The 14648-nt window shown below is 41.2% G+C and overlaps 1 protein-coding gene across 1 annotated transcript in view; it reads right to left on the reverse strand.

The window, feature by feature from the left end:
* The window catches only part of LOC100544435 (A-kinase anchor protein 7-like), a 36686-nt gene extending 23202 nt beyond the window's left edge, over positions 1–13484 (reverse strand). The window contains exons 1-2 of the mRNA XM_031552217.1: positions 13281–13484; positions 1011–1159 (exon numbers count right to left, since the gene is read on the reverse strand). Of these exons, the coding sequence (XP_031408077.1) occupies positions 1011–1159; positions 13281–13484 (353 nt within the window). The remainder of the gene's footprint in view (positions 1–1010; positions 1160–13280) is intronic.
* Between the last annotated feature and the right edge of the window lie 1164 nt (positions 13485–14648).

Here is a 14648-nt window from a genome sequence, read left to right on the forward strand (position 1 = left end):
TTCCAAAGGTGAATATTTTCTATGGATGAAACCTTTTTCCAAAAGAAGGCAGAGTACAGCCTTTCTGTCATTCCAGGTCAGAATGGAAATGTCAAGTCTGACTGTTGGACTACTTGCCCAGATTATATTTCCTAATAAGCCAAAATGAAGCAAGTAAGTTGTTTTCTCTTTTTTAATTATATGGCATCTTCAAGAGAGACACTGCAGACCAGTTTTTTTTTTTAATATTTAATATTTCAACATTTTCTGGATTAAAGGTTAAAGCACGCCTCGCTGCTTCCAAGAATACCACTCTCCACTAGAAAACAAACCACACAATTAGCTAGCATTAAGCATTACAATTAAGATGGGGAAAAAAAAAAAGTCCATTTAAGACATCAGGTTAGGAAGGAGTAGACAACCACTACATAATGGTCTTTTAACACTTTTCCCCTACCAAGTGTGGCTGTGTTCTACAACACATGCTTTTCTCCATATGTTAGGATTTGTGTGCTGTGACTGACTTCGCCCTGAGCTCGTGGGGACCAGGCTACAGCATGACCTGTCATATAGCAATACAACAGCAGAAGCAAATGAGTTTTGCAAATTGAGGTAGCTGTTTGTATCTGATCAGAGAGAACAGTATTCAATGTTCAGCACATCACATTTCTTGCCTGGCCATAATTTGGGTTTGCTCACATCTCATTTCTGAGCGAAGAAGGAAAATACAGCTTAGGTTCTCCTTTGCTATTAGACAAACCATCAGAACAACGTGAAAATAATTCCCACATCCCAGTGTTTGATTCAGACACACACAACTGTGTTGGCACAGGTGAGCCGCACAGTGCCACCATTTGCTCTCTGGCACTGAGGCCTGCTAGCAGAAGCCAGCTTGGGCCCACACCACCACAGTGACTGAAGGATGCAAGCTCCTGGGCACTGCCATGCGTTATTTCCAAAAGTGTTTTTTCCTCCAGGGCCAAATCTGTAGCATACTCTACAGATTTACCAGCAAAAGCAACCAATATTACCAAGAACACATAATGTAGTGCAGCAGCAGCTCATAATGCAACTGACAGAGACAGGATTTGGCTTGAGACTCCAATAAAGCTGCGGGTACAACACAGCCAATTTCCTCTTCCACGATGATGAGATCCTTCTGCAGCACTTCTGATTTAATCTTCAGACACAAGGAAACACAGAGATAACACTCATATCCCTTGAGGCTCTCTGACACTACTTTTCAGGGCAGGTCTGACAGGACTTGAGAAAACACACTGCTCCTTCTTTTGTTTGGCGAGCTGCAAGTGGCACAAGTTCTTTTTTTCAATTTGTACAGCAAGGGGAAAGGCACCATACCAGAGCATACATACAGCTCAGTAAGTTGAGAAAGGAGTATGTGATAATTAATATGAATATGAGAAACAGTACTAAGGGGAGTTCCCTTAGAAGAGGCTATTTGGATGCTGTCTTATGTTCACAGGCAACATAAGGCAGCTTCTAATACTATCTGTGATAGCAACAGTGTCTCATTTACACTTAGGGAAATCAATACAAAGATAATGTCATAGCCTTTGCTTTATTCAATAATACATTAGTGAGAAGCAAGAACAGCTCTGAGCACTCTGTCTTGCCTCGTCTTCCTTTTGTTGCAGCACTGGTCTTACTAAGATTATCTTAAAATCATCTTAATAGCTTAAAAGACAGAATATCTCCTATGTAAGTGTATACGTGGTAGATACAGAACACATTCTATCACTGATCAGCAACACTGTTTGACCAGCACACTTGAAGTACCAGAAACTCAACACAATGCTTTCTCTGCTTAAATGGAACACCTGCATAGAGGACAATTATTGAAGTTTACCTAAAACATACTTGTATTTGTTTACTTTGCTGTCCTTTATATTCCCTTTCAAACCCAAGAGGATATGGGATAGCAATAAACAAACTGCTTAAGGACGACAGTGTATATGCAGAACACTTAAAGTGGCCTTATTCTCCTTACAGATTTGCTGGCCTCTCACTTGAAGAAATTGTGCAGGAAGTCTCCTCCAGCAGCTGTGAGCAGGACACCAGTCTTCTTCAAAGGGAGTCTGACATTGTCTGCCTGAGGCTGAAAGAACAGTATTTTTAACCTGTCCTCCTCTTCTTGCTATGAAGTAGATTCCAGATGAAGCTGGCACTTTGCTGGTTTGCCATCTGAACTAGCCCTCATGATACTATTTATAGAAGGCCACTTCTACATGGTCTTGCTGATATTCCCATCCATCTTGCTGCAGTCCTTAACTCCAGGGACTGCCAGCAGACTGTCACAGCCATGACACTTGGCAGGCCAGGTCCTAGATAGGTATAAACCAGCACTATTCTTACTTACAGCTGCCAAGGATTTCACTTGACATTTTCACTACCACTTTATTCACGCCCCAGATAATCTGTCTCACTTTTGTGAGACAGATTCACTTGCATGTTTAGCAAATACCCCTAAACACTTAGCTTGCTTCTAACGAAATACTTCAGCCTAAGTGTCCTCTTAGACAGCTCCCGAGCACTGAAATATCTGAATAGTATATTACTGAAATTATTATTTTAAATGAATATATCATTATTAACTAACTGGGAATTTTAATGTACATTGGCAATTTTTTTAATGAGATTTTGTCACTAGTAAAAAGCTATCATTTTTATTGTACAAAAGTTTGCAGGCAAAAGCACTGTGAATTGTTATTTATGCTACCCTGCCAATTGACAGATACTGGTTAACAACTTATTATTTGGTGAAAGGCTATTATCCATTCCAGTATAATTAAAAAAATATTTATTTTCTATTCAAGTTTTTATTCTAACTTTGTGGGAGATCTACTATACTCAAACTAATTGCAGTTGAAAGATTTTGCCCCAGGAAAGATGATATTCACCATTCTTTGGTCTGTGCTACTGTTCTGGTGTTTTGAATCAAGCAGCAGCATAATTTGGAATATTAAATGCAATTGCCAGCTGTAATCTGCCATGGCAGCTGCTAACCCACAGAAATGCCCAGGGCTGCTTGAAATATACCTCAGCAGAATTTGCTCACATTGCAAACTACTGTAAAGCTTCCTTCTCTCTAGACTGCCATACAGAACGTTTTGGATATATTCTTAGGCACTCTCTGCCTGCTGCCCAGCCAGGCAAGGAAGTGACCTACAGTGGATGGAATTTAAACTGACATCTTCAACCAAAGAAATTTAAAGCTCAATTCTGCATCTACAAAAGTTTCCTCCTTGCCAATCAATTTAATTGAAGGAGTGCTAAGTGTGCTCAGTAGACAGAGAACACACTATTTTTATTTTGCAATCTGCTCTTCCATTCGTGCAGTTCTTTGAATGAAATACCAGAAACAATAAACAAAACATGTGTCCAATGTCATGGTGAGAAATATCTCCACATAAGCAAGTTTCCAGTGCATTACCTCTCCATTTGGACTGCCTGACCCTGTAGCAAAGTGTGCTAAAAAATTACTTGAGCATAAATTTTGAAATAGAGAGCAAACACAAGAAAACAAGTGACAGAATTAATGCACTGCATCAACCTGCAGTAAAATAAGCATTAGGGAAGGTCCTTCTCCTTGACAGAAGATTCTCTTTCCTGTTCTTTACAGTGCAGCAATACTCCATAGTCTCTTACTATGCTGAATTTCTGCCCAGAAAGAGCTATACAGTTATAATGTAATAAATAGTTCATTTTCCCCTATCCACTGTTAGGCTGATGGGTACACTAAGTAGTTCCAACAGTGGTAATCTCTGTATTGGCTAACTCAGATCATAGGCTCAGTTCCCATAAACAAAACAATGTCAATGTAATCTCTCATCTTTACTAATGAAAAAAATCTCAAAATTGAGTTATCCACTGCAGCACTAACGACTAAACAATGAAGAACTTGTTCTTGTATAATGAAATAGATTATTTTACCTTAAAATACATAAATGGATCACAGAATGCTCTTCATGGCAGAAATGTTACATGAACTTGATTCATTCACTGCTTTTTTCTTTCATGACTTTTAACATTCCCAGACTAGCATAACTATGATTTCTTTCTCAATAAACTCGGTTCTGGAATTCTCAGAGAATTATGGTTTGGAAGATACAAAGAAAATGGGGAAGCATACAAATGTGAAGATAAACTTCTTGTGAAAGACAGGTATGATACCCTTACAGAACATTTTAAGCCAGGAGAAGTACAGCACTTTATTTTTGAGGCAGCAGCCATGAAGCAATAAAACCGAGAGGAATGGCAAGAGAAAGATGCACAGTCCACAAACCCCTCTCAGAGATTTGTCCTTCTAACTATTCTTGTTGCACTTCCCCAAAAGCATTAGGACTACAACCAGTTGTTCTCTCCATTTGAGTCCCATCTGATGCCTATCTCAGAATCACAGAACTTTTCAGGTCAGCAGGCACCATCTGGTCCAATTCCTGCTTACCTGGGCCACCCAGAGCAGCGTGCCCAGTAACACATCCCTGTGGCTTCTGAAGATCACCAAGGAGGAGACCTCACAGCTAATAGTTTTATATTTTATCTGTGAGTATTAGCAGATCAGCCTGCACTGAAGCAAAGCATAGTATTTTAGACAAAGTAAAATCCTTTTCATTGTGCTAAGGGAGTTATACCTAAACATGATTACCAATACAAACATTGCCGAGTCAACCAAGAAAGACCGTAATGTCTACACTTCCAATCCTTTCCCCTGCAAGGAAAGTTTCAGCTACTTGTTCCTCCCAACATCGCTCCCGGCAGCAATATGACAGCACTATTGTATGTACATGTTCACCAAGGATCGAGGCAAGGTACGTTGCAAGACTGAGCCCATATATTTCTGATGTAACAGAAAGGTATTTTTTACTTGATACAGTCCTACACTGGAAGAAGTTATACCTACCTGGTTCTTACCATCATCTGCCCCACAGGTTTGGAGAAGTCCTTAATTCAATTGAAGAAAAACTAGATGGGTTAGTTTTGATCAGTAACGGAGAAGTATTTTACTTCACTGAGGTGATTTTGCTTTAAAAGATGGCTCACATAATCTGCTCTGCTATGGAACAGTATATGCAGCATACATCACCACGGTATGATCTACAATACTGGCAACAATAACCACATGGGATCAGCAAACAATTCTGTCAGCACTTCTGAATTTAAAAGAGAATGGGGTTTTATGACCTTACAGCCACTACTGTTTGCTTACTTAACAACTGCCAGGCTAACAGCTTTGTTTCTATCAACATTAAATGGTAACAACAATATTAAAATGTGTTGTTAATAAGCGCTGCACATAACCATGTATTTCTTACTGGAACTCACTGTAAGAGAAGGCAGCTTCCAGCAATCCACTACAAAGCACTGGCAGGATTACCAAATATGTGTCCAGTTTTCAACTCCATGGTCTTATCCGAAATTTGGGCATCCCAAGGATCACACAATTCCTACATCTGGGCCAAGACGAATATAATCACAACAAAGGGGAGCATTAAAGGCATCGTTACATTACACTCCACTCTGCCAGTAATTTAAACAGATTTTTGGAAGCTAACAGTTGTGGAGGGTTTCACATGAAAAGTAGCTTGCAAATAGAGGCTCTTGGCCTCAGTACGGAAATCAAACATATTATTTCAACACTATACAAGGAATTTATGCAAAGATTTATGCAAAATCATGTGCGTCACTCAAAAGTCAAAAATGTCCTTATTTTGACCACTTATTCACAGCAATGATTTGACAATTGTGCTTATTATAAAATGATATTAAACTATTTACCCTTAGATGCTTAAGCTAATGGTCAATGCTCGTACAACAGATTGCAACAAACTGGCCACAAATAAATCCAGAAGGGAAGTTTTGAAAGGGTCTTCACCATCAGAACAGACATTTTCTGGAGCAGGCTCCCAGTGAGGTTGATGGAAGAAAGAAACAACCAAGGTATTGCAGTAACAGATTGTGGCACTCAGTGATCTCAGCACTTGTCTCATCTTGCTCTACTGAGTCACTTGGTGGTTGATTCTCCGATCATACACTTTTTGAAAATTAGACCCTTGAGTTCATAAAAGTTTCAAATATACTAACATGACATTTTAGCACTCTATCTCAAAGTTTTCCATCAGGTTCTTCTGAATTTTCTTATTACTTTCATCCTTTTTTATCTCTTCTCATTGTGATCAAGGAGAAATGTTAGTATGTGTCCCACCACTGAACTAGTCACCTACACCAATTAGATCACACTGGTCTTCTCTTTATTACAACAGAAAACTCTTCCTAACTTCTTGGAGGTAATTCTTTAACTCAGAATCACACAGAATGGTCAAGGTCGGAAGGGACCTCAAGGATCATGAATCTCCAACCCCCGTCACATGCAGGGCCACCAACCTCCCCATTCAATACTAGACCAGGCTGCCCAGGGCCCCACCCAAACTGGCCTTTAACACCTCTAAGGATGGGTCATCCACAACCTCTCTGGGCAGCCTGTTCCAGCACCTCACCACTCTCTCTGTAAAGAACATCCCCCTGACATCCAACCTAAATCTTCCCTCCCTTAACTTAGAATCATTTCCCCTTGTCCTGCAGTTATCTACCTGTTTCAAAGAGTTGATTCCCCTCCTGTTTGTAGGCTCCCTTTAGGTATTGAAAGGCTGTTATAAAGTCACCCCATAGCCTTCTTTTCTCCAGGCTGAACAAGCCCAGCTCCCTCAGCCTGTCTTCGTAGAGGAGGTGCTCCAGCCCCCTGATCATCTTCATGGCTCTCCTCTGGACCCTCTCCAATAGCTCTCTGTCTTTCTTGTACTGGGAACTCTAGACTTGGACACAGTACTCCAGACGGGGCCTCACAAGAGCAGAGTAGAAGGGGACAATCACCTCCCTGTCCCTGCTGGCCACCCCTTTTCTGATGGACTCCTTTAGTATACATATGATGACTCCTTTAATAAAGATAAGTTTCTCAGTGTTCAGCAGAAATGGATCACAGTGGTCCTAAGCACTTCCACACAAGGCCTTAGGCTTCATACACATTTTCATTTGATATGTAAGTACATGTTACATGAAAGGTTTGACTTCTAACCAAATCCATAATTTAAAGTATTTAAAAGCAGTTACAAATTACCCTGGACTTTTTTAGATTATGTACCTAAGAACTTCCTGCCTTTGCTCGTGTTTCCACTCAGGAAAGCAGCACTTCTGCCATATTTCTAAATAAACTCTGTAATAAACACCGCTGCTCCACCTCCCTCCACCCCCAGTAACATAATTCAATAGCAAGGCAATCGCACTTGACTTGATTCATGTCCAGAATTCCTAGCTGTAATTCATTTAACATAAAACATCCTGACAGAAATGGGAAGGGATCCCAACATCTGCAGTCTAACACACTATAAAATAAGACAGTCTGCTGTGTCTTTATGAAACAGGAAAATGTAGCCTAATTCAGAAACTAATATAGTTCTGTGCTCCAGAATTCCTTATTCTCAAATAAAAAATTGACACAAAAATTGAATTCAAAAGGTCAATTTCTTACCATAGGACACTTATGCTTATAGGACTAAATTTTTACTTATCTTTCTATTAAACATAAAGGGAGAGAAACAAATAGATTTTCTCTTTCCAATAAAATGTCAAATATAGCTGAAACAACTATAGATACTAGAAAAAAAAATTCAGCAACGTGTTCGTACCTTGCAGGGCTACTTTCTAAAGGAATAAATAATTTTAATTGAATACAATGTAGGGACATTTCAGTTTGAGGGAGGCCTGCATAAAGGCATAAGGATACATCTAATGTCATTCTACAATCCCCAATTTTGCAGTCACCTTTATTTTTATTCTTTTCAAGATAACTACACTTTTCTGTTTTTGAGGCCATAAGTAGGCATATATGTTGTTAGTGCTTTATTTGTTTTGGGGGGTTTTTTGTTTTCAAGTCTGCTTCCTCCTATTTGAAAGCTTGTTCTTCTATCAACCCCTCCGGGACACCTTGCAATGAAGCTGAACTTATCAGTACAATTAACTCCCCTACTTTACCTCCCAGACTTTCTCTAAATCTCTGCTTTCTCTTTTTCTTCATTGATAAGTACAATTCCTCCATTACTGCAGGAATTATTTTCTAAACCAACGTGAATCCCAAGATTTGACAAACAAGTATCCATAATCATACTTCACAAACACAAATGACAGTCTTGGATATCACCAAGCCTTGTTTAGGCTTACTGCCTTGATCACTAAGCCTAACATCACTGGCAGCAGGAGAGATTTGTGTACTTTTCAACTTTGACTTATAAATATTGAGCAATTAGTTTTGGATGGGGCCACCAAATCCTAAAGGAACTAACGACACAATCATGACACATTTTTCAGCATTGCACCATATTTCTTTACTGTTTGAGAAAGTCTGTGGGATCATTGTCTCTTGTGCCCATTTTCTTCCAGCAGAAAATGGAAGTAATGTTAGAAACCTCAGAAACTCTATGAGTGAGAAAAAAAGATTAATAACACCTAATTATTATTCAAGCTGTCATTTTGAGGAACACACATATCTCTCCTTCGAATTGTTTGTTTCTTTATCCACATCATGCATAACTTTGTTTGCACATATCTTCAGTGTGCAGGTGAACAGACATGTAGGAGTTGAAACAATATTGCCTAGAAACAATGTCAAGACCGGAAAGAATAGAAGCACTGGAGAATGGAAGATTTACCAAGCTCAGATAATGAGTGCGTGTTTTCAGATATAGGGAAGAAGATAGGAAAACTGTAGGGCCTTCCTGGTATCTGAATGGCCATCACATTGAGCAGCCAGGAGTTAAAATCTCAGAAAAATAAAGTGAAAAGGTCATGCACCAATACATGTGCCTGCTGGACAAGCAGATACTAGTATCGGAAACCAGTTAGACAGCTTGGCAAGCATACAAGGACTGTTTAACAACAAAGACTGACTTAGTGTTTGTGGTAGGCAAACCTGTCCTGCCTCTCATGACAGAAGGCTGGACAATGCATCTTTTATGTGGACATAGTACAAACACAAAATAATTCAACCCCTCTCCAACACATTAAAAGTTTTGTCAACTCACTGATTTACAATCATAAATTTCAGAATTTTCAAAATTAATTCAAAAATTACTCAAATAAAATGATCGCATTTTGTCCACTGACCTTTCGTTTACTCTGGAAAACCAATCCCTAGTTTGATGTATTTTGGCAGTTTTGGGTCAAACCCAAAAGAGCAAGATTGAGTTTTGCTGGCCAAGCTGTGTGTTTCAGCTTCCCTTGTTCCTGCCTAGACAGTATGCAGCCCCAGTCCCTGTGTTAATTTACTTACTTCCACATCTATTTTGAGGTATTATATTCCATCTACATCTACATCAGTAACAATTTACTGTTTGACAGCTACTATGCACTAAATGCTTGATCTCGTTAAATCAAAACACAAATGCTCAAATTGTTATGCTCTGCCCTGCCAGGATGCAAATTTCAACTTTTACAGTGCAAATAAGTTTCATATTCTACTGTGATGTTCATATCACTAATTCTCTGATATCTAATTTTGTATATATTCAATATTTACAAGTCTCTCTTTTTTTTTTTTTAATCATACTAATTCATGAAAGACTCAAACCAGGTAGCAAATGAGCTAACATATTTCATAAAACGCTCTCTTTTATACCACACACACAGAAAAAAGCATCACATGCAAACATACATATGTATGGTAATCCTGAGCCACCACAGTATAGCCACCACGGTACCATATGTTTTGAATGTAGTGTGTGTTTATGAACTTATCAAATAAACACACGATTAAGTAATTTCTCAGCATGTACTGAAGATACACTTCAAGTAAAATTCAGTCAAAGGAAGAAAGGAATAAATGTATTGAAAACAATGAGGTGGTACTTTTAGCTTCACGCATTTACTGTAGTTAATTCCTAATGGACACTGAAGCATGTATTAATAGAGAGAAAATGAAACAGAAAAACCTAACACGTTTAACACTAACATAGACAAACCAATCCCGGGTCTAACTCCAGAGTTATCATGGAGGGAAGTCCCTCATGACCACAGAAATATCAAGAATTTGTAGACCACACGCACACATATATAATATACTTCATAGTATATTTTTGGAATTTACACTTTTTTGAGAAGTCTCTTCTTAGGAGTAGGAAGCCAAATTTTGATGGCCTACCAACCTCACTCGGACTTAACATTGTTGAATGAGGGCAGAAATAACTTGCTTTCATTTGATTGATTTTAAAATGAATTAATTCCCACCCTAATAACTCTCACTTAGAAAAAATTCTTTGTACATTTTATACAAAATTTCGTTATTTCTAAAATGACTATTTCCATTCACAAGCCAAGCTTTCTTCAAATTTAGAGGAACCTGAGGGATCTCCTGCATATCAGGAGAGTAGTATCAATACTGCCTCTCTTTAAGTACCTAAAAGGTAAGAAAAGCTATCTAGGACATGAGTTATTTTTAAAGAGTTGTTTGGCAAAGGACTCAGCAAAGGATGCGTAGAGTAGACATGAAGGCAGCATTTGGAGATGCTGTGTGGTATGCCTCCATCCCAACGGGGTCTCTGAGCCTTGCCGTGGTTACAAGATTTTTCCCTGAGACAGTGGCAGGAATAGGTTGCACAGGCCCAACATGCATCACCTACAGCAGTCCATGCTTTTGCTTGTCCTGCTGTCCCTCAGCCAGTGGTGAGGACAGACATTTTTTCCACTCCTCTGAAGAACACCATAGCTCTTCGATCCCCCAGGCACCTTCAGTGTATTGATTTCTCTCAAGTGTAGCAGGAAAACTGCCCATTTAGCACTAGGCAAAATAAACTGTTAGGATAACTAACTAGAGCACTTGAGCTTGACTCTGAGGAAGCACATCCTTGCACCTGCCCTTTTCCAGTGGTCTTACTGGACTCCCTGTGCTTGTGATGCTGGGGAGAAGGACCATTCAGATGTGCCAGAACAGCCATTCTTAACATCTTACAGTAACCAGTAACCCTGGCTAAATGTTTTGCAAGGCTGTATCTGCATTTGAAGAGAACTGATATGAACTATATACCGTATGTGAATACCTCAGAACACTCTGACTAACACAGCTCATAGCAATTTAATCACTGGCATTTGTCAGCTGGTTTAACCTGAGGAATAACAGCTGAAACAAGTCGATGGGAAGACAACAGCAAATTTTGGGAATTTTCATCTTTTCTGTGACTGACACAAGGAGCATGGCGAGTGGCTGATTCCTGCCAAAGCTCACCTTGAGTCAGAGTGTGCCTTGTTTCTAGTGCGAAACAACCAGGCGATTGTGACTGTCACAGGGGCAATAAAAAGCCCAGGTTAATTTCCCAGTGCAATCAGTTTAAAGGCCATCACAATAGCAAGACAGAAGATAACAAACATACATGAATGCCATTCCCTCCCTCCCCTCATATGCCTGTAGTGCCAGGCAGGGCTGTCACAGAGCAGTGATCAAGGCAGCAACCGCTGACACAGCAGCTATGGAGGGCAGGGCAACACATGGCACGCTGGGCTCAAAGCCATGGGACATGAGAATCAGTGCTGGCACACATAGGGACAGCTCTGGCTCCTTCCTTCTCCCTCTTTACCAGGCTGTGCTGGGCTGAAGGCAAAGCCCAATACTTATTACCCCTGTCAAACACTTCCGCTACCCCTCTCTTTCCAACCTCCTTCCCACACAAAGAGTGGTGCTGCCTCTGTGTTTTTATCTCCGCATCAGACACCACACTCTTATCTCAGCCATCACCAGACCTCCCTGCTTCAGTTCCCCACAGCTGTGCCCTATAACAATGCCTATTTCCCCCTCCCCTGGCCACGTGCTGCCCACATAAGACACTGCAGGCCCAAAGCCTACCCTTCCAATGCCCTTCTCATTTTGCCACAGTGCAGTCCCCAAACACCACTGTCAGATCACAAGCGGCTTCAGGTCATATCATGCTAAGTGCTATACACACTGTGTGCTGCTCACAGAACCCATAAGAGGAAAGCTGGTGCATGACAAGGAATGCCTGAGAGAAAGCACAGAGTGTGGCAGTGTGAGAGGATTGAGAGCACTAGGATGCAGGAGGACCCACCCCTCGTGTATCTTTGGTTCTCTGTCAGCACAACAGCCTCAAAGCACACTTGCTACTGCTGTTTGTGCCCCTCCACTCTGTGCATTAGAAATGAGGAGCACTAGCAACTTGCTTCTCACACAAAGGAAAACTATACTTGCTATATGATAAAAAAGAGTTCTGAAGTATAAAACGTTCACAGTCATATTCCCCATGCAAAATTTATAACAGTTATCCTCATTCCATGATCTGTAAAGGAAAGACACCTATGAACAGCAGACTCCTTCAGGCTGCCTTCCAGATATATGGCATCGGTGGTGTACACATGATTTTGACTGATGATACCTCCTCTGATTTTATTTATGCCTGGACAGCCTCCTGAGGAACAAAAATGAATACAAACCAGATCTATAAAAGGGGATTCTCTAGCTTATGGCCAATGTATTATGTGAATTCAGTTAAAACTGATTTCAGGAGAAGCGTGACAGAAATTTGGCTACATCCTCTAGAAGAAAGGTTGCAAATATTTCATCCAACAGCAAGTCAAGAGTGAGAATATTATTTTGTAACCACACTTAGGACAAACACAATTTCCAGCACATAATTGAGTAGAAACAACACTCCAGCAAATTAGCCTAGGGTAAAGCAATCAGAATCACTTCCTCCTATCCAACATGGGTTTGTTCAGCCAAAAACCAAAAGAAGTGCTGTGCCTGTTGGTCACTCGGACGTGCTAGCTGGACACACACTATGCTGCCATCCTCTTGTATGTCAGCTGAACGCTGTGTGGGCTCCCACAGCACCCACACAAAGAGGACAGTTGGGTTCTGCCAGCCATCAGTCCCCTGCCCTGCAGTAATAGCCCGCCTGGTGCGGGGAGCACCGCCAGCCTTGCGCCACGCTTGCAGCAGTGGGACCTCTGCGTCCTGCTCTGCACCTCGCTTGTTAAATGCTGCTAACAAGGAATACTGAAACGTTCACTTAGACTGCTTCTGCCTATGGAGATGGTTTGCCAGAACGCGAATACAATCAGATGTAATTACTCAGCTGTATTACAAAGAAATCATAATCTACTTAGCAGAAATACTGTCCAATCTGTCAACACCTATTCAGAAAGGAACAAATCCCACCCGCGGAATTCCAGCCGGCTCTCCTCTGTTTTAAACTCTCCGATACGGCAGCACGCCCAGCGGCACTTACTGATCTTCTCCTCGCCTCTCGAGAAGGGAAAGCAGCAGAGCTGCCCCATGGCAGCAGTCCGCAGCGCTCCCCGCGCCCCTCGAAGCTCGACTGGGCGCGGACCGAAGAGAGCTCCGCCGCCTCCCGCCCGCTCGGCTCCCGCTGCCGGCGGCCGCGGCACGGAGTGGGCGGAGGGACGAACGGGGAGCGGGAGCCTCCGCCCATTGGCCCGCCCCCATCATACGGCTCCACCCCCGGCCCGAGCCCGGGCGGAGGTGAGAAATATTCACAGCGTTGCGGGCATTAGTGCTGCGGATGCCCACGTCTTGTGAAAGTTCATCTCATACTGCAAGTTCTACATTCACAGGAATTCTCTTCAGCTGTGCAGTGCCCTCATCTGAGGAGATGCTGTCAGCCCAATCAAGAGCAGAAAGAACGAACATGACCCACATTCTGCTATGCAAGTGAATTAAACATGAATACTACAGGGCATTCGTGAAGCCAGTCATCAAAGCACAGAGGCTATGTCTAAGAGCCAGCAGGTCCTTCCATACTGTTCAGGATCAAAACAGGGACACAGGCAATATTTTATGCAGGAAAATAAATCTTCTGCATTAGGAAAAGTTAAAAAAAAAATCAGAAACATTTGAGTAATACAGCAAACAATAGCATACATTTATCATTTTTATGCAGGCACAATCTCCTATACATCTCATCTATGCAATATTTGAATGAATAGAGAACTTGGGGTGCTGTCATCTTTTGGATAATGTTATACAAAGCAGCACATGAAGCATAAAATACTTAAAACGTGTAGCAACCAGTTCTCTTCTGGTTGCTCTTCTCTTTCTAAGCAGTCCTGGCAATTCAGAGATGTTAGGTTGACAATATCAATTTTGGAACAGTCACAACTAGTGACAGATCTCTTTCATATATAAGCCATCTTTCAGACAAACCTAACAAAGCACATAATCACAAATGCAAATATAGAAAAGAAATAGAATAACAAAATCACAGAATCACCAATGTTAAAAAAGACCTCCGAAATCATGTAGTCCAACCGTCCATCTACCACCAATATTTCCCCAGTAAAGCATGTCTCTTAAAACCACATCTTAATGTTTCTTGAACACCTCCAGGCATGGTAACTCAGCCGTCTTCCTGGGCCTTTTCTATAGCACCTGACCACTCTTTTGGAGAAGAATTTTTTCCTAATACCCAAACAGAACCTTCTCCAGCAGAACTTGAGGCCACTCTTTGTTGTCCTATTGCTAGTTACCTGGAAGAAAAGGCTGACTCCCCCTTTGCCACAAGCTCCTTTCAGGTAGTTGCAGAGAGCAATAAGGTCTCCCCTGAGCCTCCTCTTCTCCAGACTAAACAATCCCAGTT

Source organism: Meleagris gallopavo, chromosome 2, assembly GCF_000146605.3.
Source record: "Meleagris gallopavo isolate NT-WF06-2002-E0010 breed Aviagen turkey brand Nicholas breeding stock chromosome 2, Turkey_5.1, whole genome shotgun sequence".
Lineage (NCBI taxonomy): Eukaryota > Metazoa > Chordata > Aves > Galliformes > Phasianidae > Meleagris > Meleagris gallopavo.